Genomic DNA, 24,292 nt, shown 5'->3' on the forward strand with positions numbered 1-24,292 from the left:
CATTTCTGAGATGGCAGCTTGTTTATTTTTGCTTAAATGAGTCATTCATTTGATGCCTTTAACCTTTGTAGGGTTTCACTTTAAACTACAAACTGTTTGACTACATTTATTTTAACATTTTTAAACATTGTGCAAATTACAGCTGTTATACAGGCTTGTTTAACTGAAGGGTACAGAGGTACACTAATGGACGTTTTAACATGCATCTCTCCTCAGCATATAATAAGTTGTCCAGCATGTTAAAAGCTGAAAGTTGACATGTTTACCTTTCAATGTTATGTAGCATGAATATTAATACTTTTGTTTGTAGCTTCATTGGTCTTGCATGTGAGGGGATGAGATTATCAATATGCCATTTTTTGGACACATTACATTGTTTTATGCTAAAAACAAACAAACAAAAAGCCTCTAAAACAGAGACTAGCTATGCACAGAGAGCTTTCTAGTAGAACATGGCATACCTACGCAGTGATAAAGAACAGCATGACCTCAGCACACTCCTGAGAACAGTGCCCGCTCGCTGACAATGGACTTTGCATCTTTGGCTCTTGTGACTCCTTCCTTTGCATCCTGATTGGTGCTTGCACTTTTGCCCGCCGCCTTCTCTTCTTGAGTGGTGGTGTTGTACTGCACAACCGCTGGAGTCCTGTGGGTGCTGTTGCCTCTAGTGCTCAGTCTACTGCTTGTCTCTCCTTCAGAGGTCCTCCTGCTCTCTCGTTCCTTTGGCATTTTCGCTCTCTCCTTCTCCGTAATCACTGCTGAAGACTCAACATTCAGTGTTTCCTTCCCAACTGTTTTTTTACTATTTAAGCTCCTCTTGTGGCAACCTTTGAGGTGGAGTCTCTGAAAAACATGTGCAAGCACTATCAGCATTAACCCCAACCTTAATCCCAATCCAAAACCTAACCCCAACTCTAACCCTAAAATGATTCCAAACCCAAACCCTCTGAGCATTAAACGGTCATCTTCTCTGAAGCCTCTCAAACCTGCCACCAGTATTTCCATTGTACACTTTTATCCTGGACAGTTTTGACTAATTTCATCTTATTTCTGTACACATAAATAAAATGTGTAATTTGTCTACTATCTTAAACATAAGGCAATGGCATCAGATCATATTTTAACCTGCTGTACATAGTGCAGCACACCACTTATTATACTTTCATATTGTAACACAGATAGATAAGGAAGATGGATGGATGGATAGATGACAAGGTGGAAATGGTGGAAACTCCAGATCAAACTCAGGATCAGTGAAGTAATGTTTAAATAGTTCATCTCAGATCAAACATCTTTTTACAAGCATCTCTTTATAACTTAAATTGAAATGTGTATCTTAATATAAATGTGTATTATCTTAATGGTCTCCCTAATCTTAGGGACTACCATGAGGATTTCTTACACTGTTCTTCCTACAACAAATCACTTCCTACAACAAATCAACAAATCACTTCTGTAAATCACACTGGACAAGACTGTCTGCCAAATACTGTTAGTGTAGGTGTAGTGTTAAACAGCAGCTCTGGTAGAATAACAGACTGGACAATCTGAGTTGACAGAAAGAAAACGCTGTTTTTCTTTTTGGTTGGGTGAGGTTTAGGTGTGTGCAGTTGTGGTTGAGTCATTGGGTGGGTGTGAGTGGATGGATCATCGGGTGGATGGGTGCGGGTGTGGGCACATACTGTGAAGTCTCTCCTCTTGCGGGACAGCACAGGTCTCTGGAGGAAGAGGATCTGCTTTGTGGCCAAACTGCCATCGCTAAGGCAGAAAAACCATACAGTGCATGTTAATACTGAACAGATTTTAAATATTTCAAAAGGATCAATATTAAGTTGATGAATACCTGTTCATTTTGACGATAGGCGTGGGCAGCACACACATTAACCTCCAACCATACAGAGCAAGAGTCTGGAGCAGGGGGATGTAGTCTGTCTTCACTGCAACACCCTGCAGGGGAAAACAAAACGTACTTAGTTTTGCGTGTGTTGAGAAAAAGACCGGTGATCTTCAGCTCTCTTAGGTCACATTAGTTTTACTTGTTAGGATGTGTAAGGGAAAACAGTACTGATCCTCTAGCTGGGCACCTCTTCTACCTGGACAGGAATGTTCCACGAATGCAGATGGTGGAACTTACACGCTGCTGGAAATAGTCCCTTCTCATTACTCCATATATTGCAAAATTACACAATTCAAAAATCATGAACTTCAAAGAAAGTAGAGATACCCTTTGTAAATTAGTACTTAAATGTTGAATCACTTCATTTACATTTTTACTTGAGTCAAAGTGTGAAATAATTTATTTCTGAACATACTTAAGTATTGAAAGTAGTATTAACTAGACTTGTGTGGCTTATTCAACAAATCCAAGACCAGCCCAAACGTAGTGCAGGGTCATTAGGGTAAGGGTTAGGATTACATATGACCTGTGAGTGTCAGGGTTAGGGGTAAAGGGGTTAGGGTTAGGAGTAAGGGGTTAAGGTTAGGGTGAATTGTGAGGGTCAGAGTTAGGGGAGAAGGGTTAGGGTCAGGGATGGGGGTGAGGGGTTAGGGTTAGGATGAATCATGAGGGTCAGGGTTAGGGGTGAAGGGTTAGAGTTAGGGTTGGTGTGAGGTGTGAGGATCAGGGTTAGTATTGGCTCATGCTGAAAAGAAGTGAAATGACTTACATCAATAATGGTCCACTGCTCAACAACAATGGCGTCATATGTTGTCGTCGTCATAATATCATTGGAGGCTCTCTGGAATATGAATACACTCTCCATGGTGGATGAGGACCCTGTGAAGAGACAGAAAGGGAAAATGAGCACATACTAGGAGAGAGCAGTATTGCTTTAATGTGCTGCATTGACAGCTATCATACCAGTGTCATCCCCAAGGTGAAAGTAGCCATCGATCAGTTGGGCACCACTTCTGAAGTGTTGGGTCATGTGATCTAGCCAGTGGGCATCGACTGTAGTGATGATCCCTGCCTCTTTGTGCACCTGCAGTGGAATTCTCAGAGAGTAGAATCTTGGTGACCCAGAGAGCACCACAGCATGGTTATATAGGGCAAACACCTGCATGCCTACAGAACACAGAGAGACTTCCAATTACAGATGGAAGATATAAATTACAAACTGGAACTTTGGGATATTGTTATGTTAATGTCAGCTCACGGTTGAGGAAGTATGTGGTTTCAGGACCCTCTCCAGGTGTGTCAGGACTCATCACATGTTCAGGGTACTTTGGTCTTAGGCTTTCACTGTAGGTCTGAATGGAACACCTTTCTTCAGCCAGATGTTCTAATGAGCAAGATCTGTACTCATCTGTTATGTCTTTGTGCACAGAAACCTCTGTCTGCCATTCAACAGCTTCACGCCCCCAATGGTCTGAACTTCCACACTTAGCAGTAACAAGCTTGTGGTGGTTTCGGCATCTTACTTGATCACACTTTTGATAATCTTTATTTTGGAGTTCTGTCATTGAACTGGGACAGTCTTGTCTATGGTCCTTGTTCCTGTGGTGGTTGAGATGTCGGCCCTGACCTGGGCAGTTGCTGCAGTGGCTGAGGGCATGATGGACGGTGTGTTGGTTTATGGGTGAGGGACTTGAGTGCTCAGGGTCCCAGTGCCCCAGGAAACTGACCCCTGTACCAGGCTGCTGCAGGAAGCCCGTGAACAGGACACCCGAGTCAGCCAGGTCCTGCACCTGCGACCCCGGAGCCAGTGACAGAACATTCAGTTATCTTGACAACATATTACATGGTTTCCATTAACGAGTCGTGAATTAATGTTTCTGGTGAGCATGTGTGAGATGTACAAAAGATTTAGATTCCTGGGGGTCACAGCGGTTTACTGCTGAGCTATGGCTACAGTGTTGCCAATTAATTACCACAGTATTCTGATATACATTCACCACACTCATTAACTAAGAAGCACTTTTGCTCTTGTGCGCACGCACACACACACACACCCCTACCTTAATCACTAGTAAATGTCACATAGTTTACACTTCCTTACATGCATAGACAAACATAGCTTATCTCTGTATAAATGTTATTACCAAAGGTCAGCGAATAATGACAGTCACACACTGATGACACCTTTGCTAGTTCCTTTTTGTTCATTATTTAATCTGTATTAATCTCAACTGTATTCAAAACATAGTGAACTATTTTTTTCTGAACTGAGAAAGATTAGTGAGTCCAAAAAAAAAAAAAAAAAAATCACAGAAATTGACTGGCATGTGGAAGGAATGACCTTTTTCACATAGCTTTGAATTGCTTCCGGCTCAGGAACCTGCAAACCAGAGAAACAGACATCTGTTTCCAATCGAGGTCTCACACATTTTAGTAGGCCATTCTCCGAACACCTAAGAAATGGGCAGACAAAGACAGAGAGAACTTTAATGACTATCAATGTATAAATAAAACATACAAAACTACACACAAATAATGCCTTGTCAGTATTTAAATTCACAGTGTATAAAACTATACATGAATATACAAACAATAGCTTGCATGTGAATGTCTAAGCACTGTGTGCATTCATACATGTGTGCGTGTGTGTGCCTGTGCACCACCCTGATGAGGACCACCTGGTGTAACTCCCTCTGCAGCTTAGCTGTGTGTGTGTGTGAGTGAGTGTGAGTGTGAGTACCTGTGTGCTTCCCTGATGAGGACTGCCCGATGTAACTGCCTCTGCAGGTTTGCCCCAGCAGGGCCAGAAGAGTGCACGAAAGGGTGCACAGCAGCCAACATGAAGCCCTGCTGATAGAACTCACACACCTGTACAGGTAACTCTCGCACTGAGGACAGACAGAGCAGTGACGACACCGCCACCTCTGACCAACAGAGACAGAGAGAGAGAGACAGAGAGAGATGAATGTATTTGATTCAAATTATTTATTCATTGACACAGTGGTTTTAATGGAATGGGTGAGGGGTTTAAAGAGACATTTCTGAATCCCATCTTTGTGACTGTGTGCTCCCAGTTTAAGAGCAATTTGGATACCGAGCTACCAAAGAATTAAAAATCACACAGCTCCTTTTAATACATGTAACTTTGGTTAAATTTGATGCTATGTGCAGTCAGATTTAAATAAGCATGCAACAATATTTTTTAATGTCATAGCCCCTTGATAGACCATTACTATTTCACAGTAATCTTTTTCATGTTTAGAATGAGATGCCATTAACATTAAAATTCACCTTATTTTGTGGGTATGTGGTGTGTAACAAACACATTCCTAAGGGCTTATGACTCACTCCTAATGAGGAATCTAGTAAAAGCAGGTCAAATCATATTTACCTCTAGCAAGACTAAACCATACATAAAGCCTCCATTGCAGTCTTAAACCCAAACTGATATCTTGACACATAAACACTTAAGTAAATGATGTGTCCGGTTCCCCTTTAAGGTCATACATACATGGCAAGACTAATCACCATGGTAACCCTCTGTGGAGCAAGAAGTGAGAATGTGGGAAACGGAGAGAAATAAAGAGTACTGGTTCCTTTCACCTACTGCATTAGTGACCTCAAGTTAGTTAGCATAGCTATTATTGCTAAACATGAGCAATCAGTAGATCAGCAAAGTACATGTGAGGTTAATCAACTAATGAGTCCAATGAGAATTTTCAGACCCTAGAGAATCCATTTTCAGCTGTATGACTCTCCGGAGAAAATCACAACTAATGCATTTCCACAAGGCAGAAGGCAGAGAGAGGGGGGAGAAGCAAGAGTGAAGGGAGAGAGAAGAGGGAGAGAAAGAACAATGAGCGGGGAGAGGGGGGGGGGTGTAGTGTGAGAGGTGTGAACCGTTTCATTTTCAGTCTATCCTGCCAAATAGACAAATGCATCTCATACTCACGCACATGACACTTTCACCGGCAATCCAAATGAACAAGAAACTAAAAACATTGCAATCAACAGTCACATATGTGGCCAGGGGTTTTGCCACAAGGCACACCGCTGATTTTTGGTGATTAAGGTAGATTCTAAAATAGATATACAGTCTCCTCCACAATTACTGCTCCCCCTGATAAAAATGAGTGAAAATTCACTCCCAGTGATGCAAATGAAAAGATTGTAACAGTAACATTCCAAATCCATAATGTGAAGTTGTAAGGGTGCAGTGACCCTCTGCACCACCTCCATAATATCCTCCATAAAATCCTCCATATACGAGTTCACTGCAGTGATCCTTTACACTATCTTCACACTGTCTTCCAAGGAGCCACAGCTATAGCCAAAGTAGACAACGCTGTTATAAGTCCACAAGTGCACTGTAGCCCAAATGTGCCCTTGAAAAATGATACCCTCCACTCATAGCCTTTTATCCATCAGGGAGTGTACTGCAATTTTTAATCAGTTTCAAGTCTGTTTCCTTCTCCTTTTTAAACAACTATATAGCTCGTTTGAAGCCCACAGTATCTCCATGCAATGCCTGGCTGTCTTCTAAAACTTGATATAACACGATCTATAATTTTATCTACTAGAAATAGCTGCATAACTTAAGGCTACATCCCTGGTTCCTTCAAAGTGCATTTAGTTCAGCCTGTTTTATTTTTTATTTTATTTTTTTAATTTTTTTTTAAAAGCTCAGTTTTGATTCTGGTAACTGCGGTGTCCGTATCCTGTTTAACTTCAGTGCTGCTTTGATGCTGCTAACAATAACTATTATGACCACTTTCTTTTTCTTTTGTCATGTGATCTTCCCTGGGACTGTCATGGGTTATGGGTTGTCTGCACTTGTGGAGGTAAACCTGCCTGCAGAGAATGATTCCAGATTGGTTCTTATTTGTATAGGATAAACTTTTCAGCTAATATCGGCAATTATTTTTCATGTGTTGTCACTACTGCCTAAGCATCCACCAAGTTTCAATACTGAGTCCAGTCTTTTCTCACTGTATTTGTACCTCTGGGTAACATCATTTGAAAGTATAAAATCCCATTTCATTGTCATGCCAATGACATCACTTCCTTGTTTTCTCAGAGGGAGGAGTAAAGAAATGAAGAAAGGAGGCAATGAAATGAAACGAAGATGAATAAAACGTATGAGAGCCATCCCTTATCTGGTACCCTTGGTGCTCACTTATATTTATACAGTACCTTAATATTATATACACCTGTGCTCAACATTGCCCCAAGTGTATGAATTACATCATTACACATATTTGAAACCCAAGTCAATATAGTTCCTACAATCTTAATTAAGGGATATAAGTTCAAGTTTGGTTTATTTGTCACATACATAGTCATATAATAGTACATAGTCATACATAGTCAGTATAACTCGCAGTGAAATGCCTTAGGGGCATATGTAAAAGTTACCCTACCAGCCAAAAGCCTGGTAGATTACTTTTTACAGCATGTATACAATATTTTTAAATTAATTGAAACAAATAAATTAGTTTATCCAAGTTCTATATTAAAACATGCCTCTACTGTGCCACCTCTTCTTTGGCTCAACACTTACTTTTATGAATCTGGCAGATGCTTTCTTCCAGAGCAACTTATAATTTCAGTCATGTTTCAGAGGTTTGTGAATGGCATGTTAGGAGTCTTGCCCAAGGATTCTTATAGAAGGTATGGTGTGGCACACAGGCCTGGATGGGGGAGTGAATCCCCCCCACAGGAGAGGCAGCATTGTTGCCCACCACACATGACAAAGTGACACCTCACCCAGGGAGGCAAAAATGTCAGAAAAAATGTGGAAGAGTGAAACTGCACCTCTACATTCTATTTCGCTATCTTACATATGTTTCCTATTTGAGACTGGAGTTGTCAGTACAACACAGCGAGTGTAATGCAATATGGGTTGTTAAGAGCTAAAATGGCAACTCTATAAAGTCTTGCACAGTGTGTAAAACCTACAGTCATTTTTGCCTTAATATCCAACACAATTTATAAGAAACCCTGCTATTATAGAGAATAGCATAAAGTTAACATACAGAAAAGAGCATACATTAAACAATTTACACTAGTTACGATATAAAATGTCATAAGGTTTTAAGAGACAGCATTTAAAAAAACAGGGAACTATTATTTTATGCCTGTCATTATAGCTTTGCCTGACCAAATATCTACTATGAACTTGCTACCTTTAGCTAAGAACACAAGAACAAACCAATTGACAAGATCCGTTGCCAATATTTGACCTCACAAACACTGGAACTTTCATCCTCTAAATATTGATGGGACATTAATATTTAAGTGTGTATTTATGATTCGCAAATGGGAGATTTTGGCTTTTTATGCCTGTATATTTGTGGTGTGTTAGTAGGCAACCACTTAATCTATATTTCATTAGTGAGTAATAATATGGCAGTGAGTGGAATTATATTATTGATAGAGTCAAATTTATAGTGATTTTTTGACCATGAATCCAGCTCAATGTCAGTTTGATGACACGTGATATTCTCCCTCCCTGACTCTCAAACACACACACGCACACACATACAAATCCTATTGCTCAGGAATGAACCATCCATATCTCTGGGATCACATAATCCTCTAAGGACGATTGGAGGTTTTTTCCTCTCATCCTTATTGCATTCTCTGGATCTTTATTCTGTCTTTCTCTGTGTTTTTCTTTCACTTTCTTACATACCACTATTAATGCACAAACAACTCAAAACAAACATTTAAGCACTTACACACAGCAATCAAGCTTTAGAGGCATCTGTGAATGTTACACATAAACAACCTGCCTGTCTGACTACTGATAAGGACTTAAAACAGCACATGCTATGGTGTGTGTATGTGGAGCACCATGCATATTGCAGTTACTAAAAATAACTACTGAGATTGACACATATATACCCATGTTTGCAGGCACACGCGCGCACACACACCCACCTTCACTTTCCTTGTTTGCGCTTTCTCATTTTGAAAAATCTTTTTCTTTGAATTTGGTTATGAGCCATTGTTGACTCTTTCAAGGTCCGATTCTCCCGCAAAAAAAAAAAAAAATCAAAAAAATCCGTGTTAATATATTTAGAATCATAAGCACAGACGGAACATGCATGAATCTACCATGTCTCTGTTTCTTCTCTTCACAGAGACACTAATCCTGCCTTTTCCTTTGACAGCTCATAGTCTGCAATTCTGGAAGTTCCATCCAAAAGGTGCTTTTGGCAGCAAGGGAATATACACTGTATGCATAAGTGGTGCTTAAAATGCAGCGTTTGTTTGTGCAGGTGCAAATGAATTCTAGTTGCAGCAGCAAACTGCTAGATTGATGCTTGTTTTCCTTATCAAAAGGTCACAGAATCACAAAATATTGGTACTTATATATTTGGCTTGGAATGCTTGTTCTAATAACTTATTAAACCATGAAAGACCATTTCCCCCATTTCACATCACTGCCATGAAATTGCCATGACATCTTCCATGGTGTATTACTGGCTCATCATATTTCACAGAAGTTGCCATGACACCAGAAAACCAAAGAAACACTTAAATAACACGACCAAACAGAGACACTCAACCCAGTTGACTCTCACACATTATTGGGTGAAACAGGTCTGCTTATACCTTCTTTTCCCAACAGGAAATCCAGAAAGTGGTAAGTGTAGGCCACTCCAGTGCGGGTCTCCACCTGCCCTTTTCTGAGTGTGGAGTAGATCTTCCCTGGAGCTTCATCTGAACCACGTGGTTTAGGCAGCTGACATCCCATTTCTGTACACCTGAACAGACACACAGTTACACACAGGGGTGACATTCATTTACTGATATGGTATTCATTTATTCATTGATGCATTGATTTACCCGTGTCTTGGCAATACAGTTACTAATTGTCATACTAAGTAAGCTTGATTGACATTGAAATTTAAACTGGACATAAACAGAACATATTCAGAACAGACGGGCATGAGCACACCCAGATGACACACTCTCACTCTCTCTCACATTCTCACACACACACACACACACACACACACACACACACACACACACACACACACACACACACACACACACACACACACACACACACACGCACACACACACACACACACACACTTATTGCAAAACAGATTTTCTGGAATTTAATCTTACCTCTGCTCCCAATGCAAACATACACGAGCCTCACACTTCACCTGCAACTCCCTCCATTCTCTCTCTCTCTCTCTCTCTCTCTCTCTCTCTCTCTCTCTCTCTCTCTCTCTCTCTCTCTCTCTCATACACACACACACACACACACACACACACACACACACACACACACACATACACATACATACACACACACACACCCTCTTTTCTTACCAGCAGTAGCAATTAGATAACTGAAACACAGGAAATCATATTTGATCTGTGAGGCAAGATCCAATTATAGCGTGGAACTGTGCATAAGGTTGGTCAATCAGTGTGTGACTAATTCTACGGACTGTTACATCGCTAGTGTGAGACTGGAAAATATAAGGCTAATGCAAGGTGACAGCAGCACCGTGTGTGTTGTCCTAACACAACCCAGCAGATGCGCAGAGTTAACTGGCTGCATTAGTCTGAACAGGTCTTACATCCTATAGCAGGCATGACCAAAAGGGGCATTTAAAAGATCTCTGAGGCATGATTATTGATCACTATGCCACTAAAGCAAACCAGTCAGGCAGCAATGTAATGTTAAGATCTTGTTATTGTTTTTCTTTGCTCTAGTTCCCATTAAAGCAGACCTCTTCCCAGTCAAGGAAGGGTGGTGATTAACACACAGCTGTGTCTGTGTGGATAAACAGATGCCTGATTCAACAGGCATGGAAAAGTCTGGTACACTTCCTACACAGCAAAGCCCATGGACAACGAAAGCCTTGACTTCCAGTCACCCTGACATAGCCCACCTTTGAACTTGAGGCTTTAGTTGACATAGACAAAGAGCCGCTGTCGCTGCCATCTTCCCATGAAACATTTGGGACGTAACGGCATCCTGCTGTGTTTTCACCAGACTAAACTGAGTGATGAATGCTTGATGAGGGAAGCTCTTTTCGTGTGCTTTCTTCTGCCAGTAGCCATGTTGCAGATCCAAGGTGGTGACTGCTGGATCCACTGTTGTTGCATTCACACACTTGTCCAGGTAAGGCACAGGCCAGATATTCCTAAAAGCCAAATGAGCCCCGGCATGGTGCACACTACACATAGTACTAGATATGTGCACACATCACAGGCCACTTTGTGAGAGAGAGGTTGCGTAATCTTCTTTGCTTGCTTCATCTAGCATTGCTCATTAAGCAAAAGAGTTGATGGACAGACATGTGTCTCCATAATGGCAATATAGTTTACAAATTTAAAATGTTGTAGTTATGTGCCACTGGATGCAAAACATGTTGCCACCTACAGAAAGTATCAAGAATCGAAACAGTTATTTTATACATTTATATAAATGTATACAAAAGCATATCAAGAAACAACATTTTTCAGAGGATCAAATTATCCATGTTCACAGCTCAAAGAAGGCAGAGTATTGATTTGTAGGCCCTAAAACCCATACTTTAATGGCAGAATCCTTGTGTTTAAATGTGCTACTGCAGAGTTACTGAGACACCCTCTGTCAGTCAGTTCTGCACCTTCCATTGACAGTCTGGACAGGAAGCCTGCAGCGCCGTCTGTGACAACAAATCCTCAGAGGATTGATGTGTGTGTTGGAGGTACTCATACAGATGCAAGGCAAAAACAAAATCAAAACAAACAAACAAAAAAAACCCTAAATCCTCCACAAACCAGTGATAAGAGACTGCATTTTAACAGCTCTTCACAGAAAGACAACTATTGCTAACATTATGCACAACTTGCAGCAGTGCGATTATGAGCACTGTTTGGCATGTACCTTGACTGTGGCTTGTGTACCAAGAACACGGTTTCTGCTCAGCAGGTATGTTTAGATCACCCAGCACATGGCTGTATTTTTGGTAAATTTATTACAGCAGTGAAGTCTCACCAGTATCAGAGAACTGTGAACCAGAAATGTCAGTTTGGTTATATGCTGCAGAACAATTTGTAAAAATCAGTGTTTGCCAAAGTGGGGCATAAAAAGTAGGACATTTTAAGTGTGCTTAAATGAACATAAAATGACTCAGAAAGCATTAAGATGTGCAGGAATATGACTGCTTCTTTACTGCTGACATGACCTAGACCTGGCATGACAAGACCTGACATGACCTATGTCTGATTGACATGGTGACCATTACTGGGACAACCCATGTGTGTGAATGTAAAACCAATAGTATTACTTAAAGATGAAGATCAACAAAATTATGTTGCTTTGCTCTAACTGTGTGTGTGTGTGGGTAATGTTCTTTGTTTCTTTGTTCATTAGTAATGTGTGGTGTCATTTGATTGGAGGAATGATGTGTGGTGGTGTCTGATTGGACACTGCAGGGGCAGTAGGTAAGTTAATTTCTTTGGTTTATGTTGGTTTTGTTTTTGATCTAGGGAGTGGGTCTAATCTGTTGCATTTTTGTTTTAACCCCAGATAACTTTGTTTTATTTCCTACATTAGATTACAATAGTCAGTTTTGGTTGTGCTATATCTTATACCACAGAAAGAAATAAAAGACTATTGTCATCTTATGTCTGATTATGGTGTCTTGGTCTGATGGTTGTGCTGGCACTGGTATCTTTTGTGTTGTTTTTTTTTGTACGACCTTTTACTTACAGCTAGACCCTGAGGTCATGACAGTTGTCCAAATATACACACCACACTGCCCTTTCATTACACTGCCTAAAAAAAAATCAATGTTGAATCAATTGTTTTCTGTTTTTTCCTTTTTAATTTTCCTTTCCAATTTTCAGAAGCACATTCAGTAGTCATCTCCCCTGTATCAGAGAAACTCAAATAATCGGTAAACTGGAAGGCTTTCCCAACAACGTCTCTTGAGAGTCTGCCCTCTACCACAGCAGGAAGACAGCGGGTCATACCAAATATTCATCAATGGCACCACAACCCAAGCAGATTCCATATTTACCAGCCAAAGAGTTGAAGCTTCCAAGCTCACAAAAAATCATGATGGGTTCACATACGTGTCCAGACTTCACGATTGGTTCATACATGTTTCCAGGCTTTACGTTGGATTCACACACATTTCAGGCTTTATGATGAGTTCACATGTGTCCAGGTTTTGTTGTCTATAGCCTAAACATGGATGAAAAGCTAGCCAGCCTATTGTTTAAGATCCCTGCCTCTTGTGTGTAGATGTCTACCTATTAAAAGAGCATTAAGTTCAAATTTCACTTGCTCCTGTATGGAACCAGGGTCACAAGCAAGGCTGGTTAGTTACATGGCTAATTACCACTTGTGAATTAGATGTAATTTGATATTTACAGAACATTAGGGTCCACAATAGAAGAGGAGCTGGTAAAATTCTGCATTCACCTAAAGCAAAAATATAAATCACTGCTACAGTCTGATTGAACAGGCATTTACAGAATGCTTACCAGCTGGGTGGAATGTTATTAATGCTGTAATCCAAGCATGCTGTTCTTCTTTGCACTTTTTGCTAAGCTGTGGGTCACACCATAAACTGGCTCTAAATGCCACAGAAATAGATAAGACAGTTCAGTTGGCTTGGTTGTTTCTGAGATAACTAGAACCACTTGTGCAGAAACTGAATGAGCACTGGTCTAATTTTGGAATAAGCAACATGTACAGAGAGTGAAAAGGCCACTGGAACAGCTCTACTTGGTGTCTGTAACTTGTAAACTGACAGCAGAGCTACACAAGGATTATGTATAGTACACAGTGCAAAATGCACCCTCACATTCAAATGAATTCCTTTTATTCACATGCACCCCCCCCCCCCCCAATTAACTAGCACTGTGAATGACGAACAGCAAATAAGAAAAAAAAAATAAGAGGAAAAAAGTTAAATGTGAGTGAGTTGATAAGTGAGGATCATGTGAGCGTCTCACTGAGGATGAGGGTGGTGGCGAAATGAGACCAAATAAATATATAATAACTGTGTTAACTGTTATGTAATAGCCTCATTCTTTTTTGGAGAATGATATTAAATTCTACACTTAAATCTGATTGAATCAGAAAGCAAATAAAGCATTCATGTTTGCACAGATTTGAATTCCATGCTGTCCTAGGATTGTCTGCAGATCCTGTACAGGAGGGTTTCAAAGATTCCTTGTAGTGGAGGCAGTGTATATCTCTGTAAACAGAAGAGAAGCTAAGAGGAAAGGGAGGCCATGATATATACCATGTTATAGCCAGGTAGCAATCAGTGACCTCAGAAATACACTCCCTCTCTCTTTTACACACACACACCATTTGCAGTCTAAATAGGCAAAAACAAACAAAAAATGTCAGAAACACTAACTATAGGTAACACTCAGGTAGCACACAGTGACCTCAGAAAGGCTAACTACATGTAACAATTAAGTAGCACACAGAGACCTCAGAAATACTAATTATGGGTATACCCAGTTAGCAAACAGTAACCTCAGAAATACTAACTACAGGTAGCCTTCAGGTAGCACACAGTGATCTCAGAAATACTAACTACAGATAACAATCAGGTAGCAAACATCTAATTTGCATAAAAGGAAGCTGTATTTTGTGTTAAAAAAAACAAGTACTAACAAACAGCAATTTTCTCTTGTGGAGTCAGGAAAGAAATATTCTTACACCATCAGATTTAATGTTGTCTTATAAGCAAGATGCCTTGTTCGCATAGAGAAAACCAGAGTAACTTACTCCTGCACTCACTCCCTCTATCTTTTACTTACACACACACACACACACCATCTATAGCCTAAATAGGCAAAAACAATGTCTCAGCACTTAAAAAAACCCAGTATCCCCTTTGCACTCATAAAAACACCTATAGTCTAAAGAGGTAAAAACAAGAGTATCCTTCCTGCACTCGTAAAAAATTAAACATGCAAAAAATGACTATGGATTGAAAGTCTGCAAAGAAAGCAGGTGATCATAAGATGCTGTTAAAACAGGAAGTCTAGGGGTTGTCTGTGTATTGAAAATACTTAAAGAACCTGAAAGTTATGATTAGAAGAATTTAAGATAATCAAAAATCCAGGTAACCAAGTGTGGGCAGCAGTTGAGGAACGGGACACTAAAGCTAAGCCTTGAATGAAACCTTACAGTTATGAATGTTCTTTTGACTGATGAAGTGAAACATGACCCAAACCAATAAAGCCATAAACATACCCTACTTGCTCTGCAGGCCAGTCCCAGCAGCTGCTTCCAAAGCTGTGTCCTTCCCTCACTACTGCTACTCCACTTGTCTTCTATGCTGCCAGAGCAGACTAGAGACGGGCTCTCACGCAGAGAAGTCAATGTTGTTCTGCGCATTTGCTTTCCTGCCCAGCGATATGGTTAGCGAGCCCCCTCCCCTCTCTGCATAACAGAGGTAGCAGCTCTTACAGCACCAGACCCCTCTCCCTTGCTCTCTGCCTAACTCACCTGGCATGCTGTACCCAGGGCTGCACATGGACACACAGCCAAAACAGAACTTCTTGATCAAGTAGCACACCTTTAAGGCACACTGCATTTATATTATGAAATGTACAAAAAAAAGCTGCTATTTTTCAACACACCAGCAGATTTAAAGCATGATGTTAATCACTGAAATATCAAGAAAGCTCCAAGACATTTGAGGGAAGGCTAAGGTTGAATAGTCACTATGAAACCCTCTCTCAAATACATGTAGCTGTGAAGAGTGAAAGATGTTAACGGGTTTACTAATGTCTTAAGAAGGTTGTCTATGGAAGTCATGTGACCATGTGTGGGGGTAGATGTAAAATTATTCATATTTAATTTACAGCTGGTGACACTGATGCATAATTCATCAGGAGGCTGGAATTGGGACATAACTAAGCTCCTCCACCCACCCGCTACACCAAACATCATAGTCTACCGACACCTCAGACTTCACACACACACACAATAAACTCACACACGCTGCTACAATGCACTACAATGGAAAATTAATGGTTCAGTTACTAGCAACCTCCTTCCAACAACAAAAAAAACCTCATCTTTGATTTGAACCAAATACTTGTCACAGTTCTGTTGGAAATATCGGTGGAAGAGAACAAAAAACTTCCGCTAACTACATCATGGTGAGACTGAACATGTACAGGAACAGAGGCAAACTAGGCAAAGATCAGTTATTAACTTCAACTTTATTTCTTTTAAACAAACAATACGAGAAACCAAACCTTATATGTTAAGCTATTAAACATTGAAATATAAAGGAAAGTGACTAAATAATGCCATCAATCAGAGCGGAAACTACAGTTCCCATGATGCAAAGGGACATGCAAAGTGGAAGTAATACAGCAAATTCCAAATCCAATTTGATTTAAATGTTCTATAAAAGTGTTTATAAATCACCCCATTTTTACAATCTGCTTTAAAGATTAATCTGATAAAGAAAAAAAAAAAAACCTAAACAAATCATGAACATTCAAAAAGAAAAAAACAACCCCTCAACAACTTCAAACTGTGATAGAACGTGAATCATTGTTATTCCATCATTACTTAGTGAATTAAAATATGACTCAGTGAATTTGCATGAATTAAAATTCTCAATGTGCCTATGCTTTTTTTTTTTTTTTTTTAAAGTTACAGGGCTGCATTTAAAAGTTTTCTATAATTTTAATGGCGTGATTTTTTTTAAATCTCCTCACAACTGCACAAACTTTAGACACTACTGAAGTACTGAAATCTGAAAAACTGGCAAAGCCAAATATATCCAAATTCAGCTGTAATCACTCAAAACAGTGACTTTAGTATTAAGTGTGCCAAAATACAGTACAAAATAAAACAAACAAAACAAAAAAAAAAAGTGCTCAAAACAGTGAGATGAAACTTGTGAAATTAACCAATTAGATGACTGCGAGCTTGAATAAGTCAGTCAATAAATGAAACTGAACAGAACTTGCTGAACAATTTACAGAACCCCGAAGAGAACAGTCTTCCCCCCTCAACATCAACCAAGCATTCGGAGAATTAAAGTACACCAAACATTAAGAAGTAACAAATAATTAACAGAAAATATAATACACATTTGTGAGCCTAAAAGTGTCTTTTTAAGGGTTTGGTAGGACAACATAAAAAGTCAACACAAATAAATTGGCAAAGAGTGTGTAGTGTATTCCTGAGCAGGGCATGCATATCCACACACTGTACACGGCCTTCTCTTCAGACTGACCACATGACCATGATTTGGACTGACCTGTCAACCAACCAGGCTTCCCCCCCCCGCCCCCCCATTTTTTCCCCCGCTGAAAACAGATACGCACACCAATAAATCACATCAGCGGTAGAAAGCTGAGGGTGTTCTTCCACAATTTTCTGCCCTCTCCTTCAAAATGCCAGCTTCAGCTTCGAAGTAAGCTCACTCTGAGACCAAATACATTTAGGGACAATGGTCAAACAGGGGAAGAGAGGAAACCAACACAAAAGTGCTAAGAGGTAAAGCAATGCTAAGTTTGGTTTGGTCAAAAAAAAGTTTCACAGTACTATGGTGTTAAAGGAATATGCCGACACTAAACCTCAAAACACATTATTTCATCATTTAAGAAAGCTAACAGGGTTTACAGCTCAAAGGCTTGGTTTTAGATGTAGACATCATAAAAATTCCCTTTAGACTTCTGTGGGCCATCGCTTCAGCTCAAGACGTAGTTTTTCATGAGTGCGAGAATAAAAATAGTGTAGCACGCTATATATTTATCGTTATAGCATTATTGATTTATATGCTTCAAAGCAATTGCATACATCAAATGGAAATGACAATTACTATCTTTCAAACGTTAATGGTTGGATAACCCTCAGATCTCACACCCCGATTAACTGTGAAGCCCTAACACTGTAACAAGCCCACCACTGCATAGTCATCTTGACTAATATATGGAACATATTAGAAACTTGGTCCACAATAAATTATACTATACAATATCCTTTAGACTTTCAAATCACAGCTACACTGATATGCTTTTACAGATAAAATGCATGTAGTAATATTTTATGTTAAGTAATAACCAAAACTTAGAAGCAACTACAATTTTAAGCCACACTCTTAATATAGTATGAGTTTTAAAAAGGGCAAAAAGGTAGAAAAGTAAAAAGCAGGTACATTCCTTTATCTTGGTCTTAAGTATGATATGCTTGAAAAAACCATCAGGGAAGAGAAATGGTCTTCTTACCAGTCCACCATTGCATGGTAAAGGGGCTATAGAAGAGTCAGCAAGGTCTGGACCCCACAATCCACACAGTTCTGAAAGACAGGCACATATTAGGACTAATAGCAACAAATACACTAACTTCTATAGTGTAACAGACTATTTACACATCTTCCATAATGTTGTTTGCATCTGCACTGCCCTCTAATGGTTCAAGACTGTATAAACATGTGACTGTTCTTCCTTGTCTTGTTTGAAACAATTGATTATTGTAACAGTGGCTGGCTAACTACTTAAGACACTAAATTACAATGTCTACATCTGAGCAACACTCCTTACATCCCTTCCACAGCTGCAAATCCAGTGCTGAAACTGGCAGACTGACCTGATTGATGAGCCTTGATCTCTGGTCACCGCACCACTGTGGCAGGGGATACTTTTACACAGACACACACACAAACTGAGTTGTCTGTCAACACTGACAGTATTTTTATTATACACTGAAATGCTTTAGTGTTACCCACTGGCTGGCAGCAAGTTTCCACGTAGGGTGGTCTTAGATTGGTGTTGCATCGGTGTACAATGCAGTGAATTTTTTTTTTAATATTATACTTATTATATCTTGGCTCTGCTTTTCTGAAGTATACATGTTTTCAGGTATACATTTTCTGAAACAGTATATTATTTACATTTACGGCATTTATCCAAAGCCACTTACAATTATGACAATACAACTTGAGCAATTGAAGGCTTGAAGGCTTTGTTCTACAATGTCAACTTGGTGGCTGGGCTTGAACTTTCAATCTTCTGATTACTAGTTAAGTACATTAACCACTAAGAGTACATGAACAGAAGTACTGCTGTTACCACTGCACAGTAATATTTAAAATCATCTGGCTTCAAAAGAGCAATACAGCTGTCAGGCTCATAGGGATTATAGCAGTATTTACACTTGCATGAAGAAAACATGTAAACCTTAATATCAGCTTAAGGTTCCCATATACTAGCAAACACCCATACTCCGGTTTCCGGCTAAATTTGTGTAAATGTGTGTGTTGCTGGGCACAACCCTAACACTGATTGAAACGTTATACATTTTCAGGAGATTTGCATACGCATTTCTGCTAGTTTCTAATTCCACAGATGGCAAACTACCCTTGACCAGAATCACTTATTTCAGTCCACAACATTGTGACAATTTAAAAAACGTTTAAACACAAAACTTTGATGTACCAATGCACATTTGGAAATGTACTTCACAAATGCAGATAGATAATCACTCGACCACAGGCTTATATGTTGGCACAATGACATACTGGTCAAACATAGGCGACTTCACATGGTCACTACACAACATGTGCAAGCCAGCCAAAACTCAAGAGAATTAATCAGTGCCTATGTATGTGTGCACCAAGAGGGAGACTGCATACCGGATAGGAGTAAGTTGTCTGTGCATAGTTCACAGGCACCTGAGGCATCATGACTCCTGGAAAGCTGGAGAAGGAATATGGCTGAAGAAGAAAAGACAACATCACTGGATCTGCTGCTGCACATGTACTTCCCCTCCCACCACACTCTGCATTGCTAAGCAGCCTAGCTGTTTACCCAATTAAATTTAAGTGTTTCAAACCTAATGTACCAGGCTAATTACAAAATAACCATAGCAACCGAAAAGATGTGCAAGTTTTTACAGAATACAAAATACAAACCTTGAAACAATACATCTTGACATACCAAAGAACAAAAATTTGATTCAAATTCAATTAAATGTCCTACTTGAAAGTATACATCACAAATATTAGTCTCATATTTAATGCAATATGAAAAATACAAATGTCAGAACTAGCATTTACCTGTCAGTACTGACCTCTGACCACAGGTGACATACATGCGTCGATATTGAGTACAGCGGTGCTTGATAGTTATGAACCCTTTAGAAGTTTCTATATTTCTGCATAGTTCTGGGAGTCAACATGACCTATGCCACTGCATTTACCTGTAGGTACTGACCACCTCCACTCAGCACTGGTGACGAGGGGGCCAAGACAGGTGTGCAGCAGGTACAGTAAAGGTAGGGAGAAGGACTAATCCACTGAGATGGACCAATCAGAGGGGACTGCACTGAACCTGGATCTCACACACACACAATGCAAAGAAGACTGCATAATAAGTGCCCACATGCTCATATAGCTAGTATGTATCTAGATCCCAAGCAAGCAATAAAAAAAAAAAAGCATGTGCATTTCTTTACAGTAATCCTTACCTAGATAAGAAACACCAGGTGCTTTAAAAGTCTCTACCATAACATCTTGTAGTTTTCTTCCTGTGCACATTTTAAATCCCACCCACTTAATACAATATGCTGTGCATATTGATAATATACCAGACTACAAAAATGACTGCAATAAATACCCCCAAACCCCAAATCTGAATATTACAATAACAATTAAACAGTATATAGTGAGTCATCATAAGCAGTTAAGTTTATGCTTTGAAGTTCAAGGCATAGAAGTATCCATAGATACTTCTATTAAGATAAAATGATTAAGATGAAATGGCAATGCTGAATGACATTTACGTATGCACAGTACCAGTAGTATACCTTCAACACACTAACAAAAAGTATGACGATCTCTGAAAAATCTGAGCCAAAGACTCACGAGCACTCCGCTCCTTCATGATTGCAGGACCCAGTTTGAGTTTCTTCCCTTTAAAAGTGATCTGTTGCTGTGAGTCATGCAGTCACATGTTGGTGATGCAAGGACAAGATAATGCATGTTTGGCTCATATAAGCAACTGAATTTTCCATTAGTCAGATAAGCCATTCTTTTCAGTGAAGTAAAATAATCTGAATATTTAAGGCAAACAGTGACCTCCTTACATCAATGATGGTCTGGATGTCAACGTCCTCACTGAAATAAACAAATCCATACCTGCTCAGGAAACGTAATGAATAAAAGGAGACAAAGAGCGCTTACGATGATGTTTAAACATTAAATGTCAATTACATTTCCTTCTTCACAAATATAAGGACATTTATAGCAAATGTTTAAACCTCACCCTTTGCAAATACCACCACGGTAGGTGATTATCTTAACCTCTTTTACAGTGCCATATCTAGCAAAGAAATCTCGGATCTCGTTTTCTTCCACCTTAATAGACAGTAAATAAAAATCGCAGATTGAGCCAAACATTCTTTTTAATTTCACGGTGACTTAAATTCAGAAGGACTAGCTAGCTCAAATCACCTTCATGTCGATGCCCCCAACAAACAGGGTATTAGGTGTCAGTTTGCCCTCAGGTAAAATGTAACCGTTTGATAGCCTCAACGCTGACGTTTGAATTCCACAACGCTGCTTTTGCATAGCCTGAAAAATTCAAACATTTTAACATGACCATATGTTTAACTTTTCAGCTAGTGTTAGCTAGTTAGGTAACGTCACCATAATTTTAAGTGACATGTGTTAGCATACAGGAAAAAGGCTTTGTGCACAAAATGCTGTAAAATTAACTGAAAATAGCTTAAACATTCTACTCGGTTCGAAATTATGTGTTCAATTAACTGCCCTGTGATTAAATATTAACAACACGTTTTTAAACTTTTAAAATTCACACAATCACCTAGCTAGCACGAGCTGGCTAGTTAGCTAGCTATCGCTAGCATGGATAGCTGGCTAGTTAGCTAACTTAGCTAAGAACCAGTACATTAGCTAGGTTAGCTAACGCTATCTTGACAGATATTAAAGTTAGCTCTTAGAAGCGCTTACTAATTTTGTTAAGATACATTAATCAGTTTAATTAAATCTTAACTCTTTCTTCCTCGATGTAAACGTAATTCGTATACTACTGCTTTACACCCATACGCTAGTAGCTAGGGTAGAAACAACCGTTTGCTAGGAAGGTAGCTAGCGATAGCTAACTTAGCCAACGATAGATAGCTATGCATCTACATGTGTTGAGAAACGTGGCTCGATTGTTTTCCTTGTTATCATTCCTTGTCAACCGTCCTCGTGTTTCATCCACTATTAAATTATCTTCAGATGAAGCTAATGACAATAAGTTAGGCACAACGAGTAAAAATGTAAAATTGGCCGATTTCCCCTAGTCATTTTGAAATAACTTATGCCACACACGCTGTATTAGCTAGCTAGCACAAACCGAACGATGACCTCTGAAAGGGGGGGTTTGTCCAAAATTATCCAGAAATAATGTTACTTGTGAGCGTGGATATAGTATTTATATTGTGTGGCCTTAAATTTACTCACCATGTTTAAAATCACTAAAACGACCGAATAAATTAATATCGACCCAAATTGCGTTCAGTTGAAACTACCCTACCTAAACACTGTTGGCGTTGTGACAGCGTGGTAATAGACTACCACGCCTACACTTGCGCCTGATTGGAAAGGGTTAAATATTTAATTGGGGTAATTTATCTGTATAGAGTATACAAAGATAATATTCAAATAATCTAGCAATATCATACTATGATTTTGAGTAAATCTAATAATAAAGTATTGACAAGGATTTGTAAATGTCAAAGTACTTCCATAGTAGTGCCCCATGAAGAATGGAATGTCTGCTAGTTATTTTTACATTGCTAGTGTAAAATAAATCTACCAAATCCAGATCATTTGTGAATAATCATATTATTTCAATATGAGTCTGCCAAAGAGCAGAAAAACCCATTTATATACATTTTATTCCTAAGACTTACTTCTACCCATCAACTAATGGCATTTCGGCTGGAATGGCCAAAACACATCTTAAATCTTCTTAATACAACTTCACATTATTTTTAAATTTGGACCAGTTAAGAATTAAAAGCTTTGGACAAACAGAGCCATGACTACAAATTAAGCCCTTCTGTTTGGGGTTTGGCAAGATGATTTCAAACAAGCCACTGTGTCTTTCAGCTAATCAAATGACAAAAAAAGATGTGATGAAGCAGCAATTACCTGCCTTCCTTACTAGCACAGGCTGTGAGCAAGCAATCAGAATGTCTCTCCTGAATTCCACAGTAAAACCGTTACAGGCAGACAGTAACTCATGACGACTGAGACGTGTTCAAACTAACCCCATTCCACCTAAAGTTGTGTCTTTTTTTTCTCTGTAGAAAAATGTGAAACATTTCAAGTTTTTTATGTACAGACTGAGGAAAAAAACAAACAAACAAACATGATGCCCAGTACACACAGGTGGGATAAGGCAGCAGCAAAAATACCTTTTTTTATTAATCTGTAGTTAATATAATTTCAAAATCATTCCAGCATCCCTCATGTACAACACCATACACAGCTACCATGGAAACCAAGAGAAATTAGAAAAAGGACACCAAAAACAAAACCTAGTAGAACAGTGTTTGCATAAAAATGGTGAAAACATCATAATTTAACAATTTTTAAATTGGAATCTGTGTTAAAATTGTTTAGAAAAAAAAAGAAAAACGAAACAACCCACCCAAAGAACTGAAGAACCAGATGGATACTTATATGGCCACATATTCAGGCACTGGATAATGAACAATCAATGCTGAAGAGAGAGGTTACTGATACCAGTCCATATTGATAATTAAGGCTCCCCCTTCTGGCAAGTGAGATGTAGTGCACACAAGTCACTACTATTATTATTATTATTATTATTATTATTAGTCCTATTGCAAAAAGAGACAGTATGAGTATGGAAGAGGAGTAGATCTTGCCTGCATGTATCAATCTGTGAAGAGATTATTGAAAGGTTAAGATGAGCGGGGCTGCTTTTCAAAGTGCACATCTGCACTGCAACCAGAACACATACATATACAGTTACCATATTACCTGCTATCCAAAATTCACTTATATTCTTTATGGTATATTCATTTCATCCAGGTGTCCATTCTCTCAAGATCTCCTCAGTATGTGCATTCAAGTATGTTTTATGAAAATCAGAGAATACGCAGTGATTGAGTTAAGACTGAACTGCAGAGTCAAAATTATAGGGCATAATTTTGTTCTACGTAAATCATAATACCAAGCATCATAAGAGCTAAATGAACTGGATAGCAGGATACAGTTTTATGATTTAGGACAGAGGCTTACAGCAAATATGAACACAGTTAAAGGACCAGGTTATGGAACAGGGTCTAGGTTAAACATGGTAGGGTGATCCTAACCTTACCACTAGCCATAA

The 24,292-nt window shown here is 39.2% G+C and overlaps 2 protein-coding genes and 1 long non-coding RNA gene across 8 annotated transcripts in view; 1 reads left to right on the forward strand and 2 right to left on the reverse strand.

Moving 5' to 3' along the window:
• Window positions 1-2: 2 nt before the first annotated feature.
• rftn1a (raftlin, lipid raft linker 1a) lies at window positions 3-18,410 on the reverse strand. Of its 5 annotated transcripts, XM_035529115.2 has the most exons (12): window positions 15,147-15,499; window positions 10,822-11,311; window positions 9,518-9,669; window positions 4,638-4,821; window positions 4,239-4,350; window positions 3,421-3,687; window positions 3,156-3,249; window positions 2,861-3,064; window positions 2,667-2,776; window positions 1,844-1,947; window positions 1,683-1,758; window positions 3-843 (listed from the first exon to the last, which is right to left on the reverse strand). In XM_035529115.2, exons 2-12 carry the CDS (start codon window positions 11,115-11,117, stop codon window positions 490-492), a joined length of 1,953 nt encoding a protein of 650 aa, XP_035385008.1. In that variant the 5' UTR covers window positions 11,118-11,311; window positions 15,147-15,499; the 3' UTR covers window positions 3-489. The 5 variants fall into 5 exon arrangements, with proteins under 5 accessions (XP_035385008.1, XP_035385007.1, XP_081554409.1 ...); XM_035529114.2 differs by having other exon boundaries at window positions 3,156-3,687; window positions 15,147-15,497; XM_081698283.1 differs by lacking the exons at window positions 10,822-11,311; window positions 15,147-15,499 and adding an exon at window positions 18,149-18,410 and having other exon boundaries at window positions 3,156-3,687.
• Window positions 17,048-20,397, forward strand: LOC145651403 (uncharacterized). Its single transcript, XR_014117349.1, has 3 exons — window positions 17,048-17,417; window positions 19,583-19,678; window positions 20,127-20,397. It is a non-coding gene; the product is annotated as an uncharacterized LOC145651403 (long non-coding RNA).
• A 2,926-nt stretch (window positions 20,398-23,323) lies between these two features.
• tbc1d5 (TBC1 domain family, member 5) overlaps window positions 23,324-24,292 on the reverse strand; it is a 32,245-nt gene continuing 31,276 nt past the window's right edge. For both annotated transcript variants that reach the window (XM_035529209.2, XM_035529208.2), the window contains one exon: window positions 23,324-24,292. This exon is cut by the window's right edge and continues 464 nt beyond it. The gene's annotated coding sequence lies outside the window, so the exon portion shown is untranslated.

This window comes from Electrophorus electricus, chromosome 2 (genome assembly GCF_041902795.1).
Source record: "Electrophorus electricus isolate QZ-2024a chromosome 2, ASM4190279v1, whole genome shotgun sequence".
Classification (NCBI taxonomy): Eukaryota; Metazoa; Chordata; class Actinopteri; order Gymnotiformes; family Gymnotidae; genus Electrophorus; species Electrophorus electricus.

Coding starts and splice junctions, on each gene's coding strand:
- rftn1a (XM_035529114.2), bottom strand. CDS start 11,117: ATGTGTAGTGTGCACCATGCCGGGGCTCATTTGGCTTTTAGGAATATC. Junction 3,688..4,238: donor TTCAAAGCTATGTGAAAAAG/GTCATTCCTTCC, acceptor CCGGGGTCGCAG/GTGCAGGACCTGGCTGACTC. Junction 844..1,682: donor GCAAGAGGAGAGACTTCACA/GTATGTGCCCAC, acceptor CATGTTTTTCAG/AGACTCCACCTCAAAGGTTG.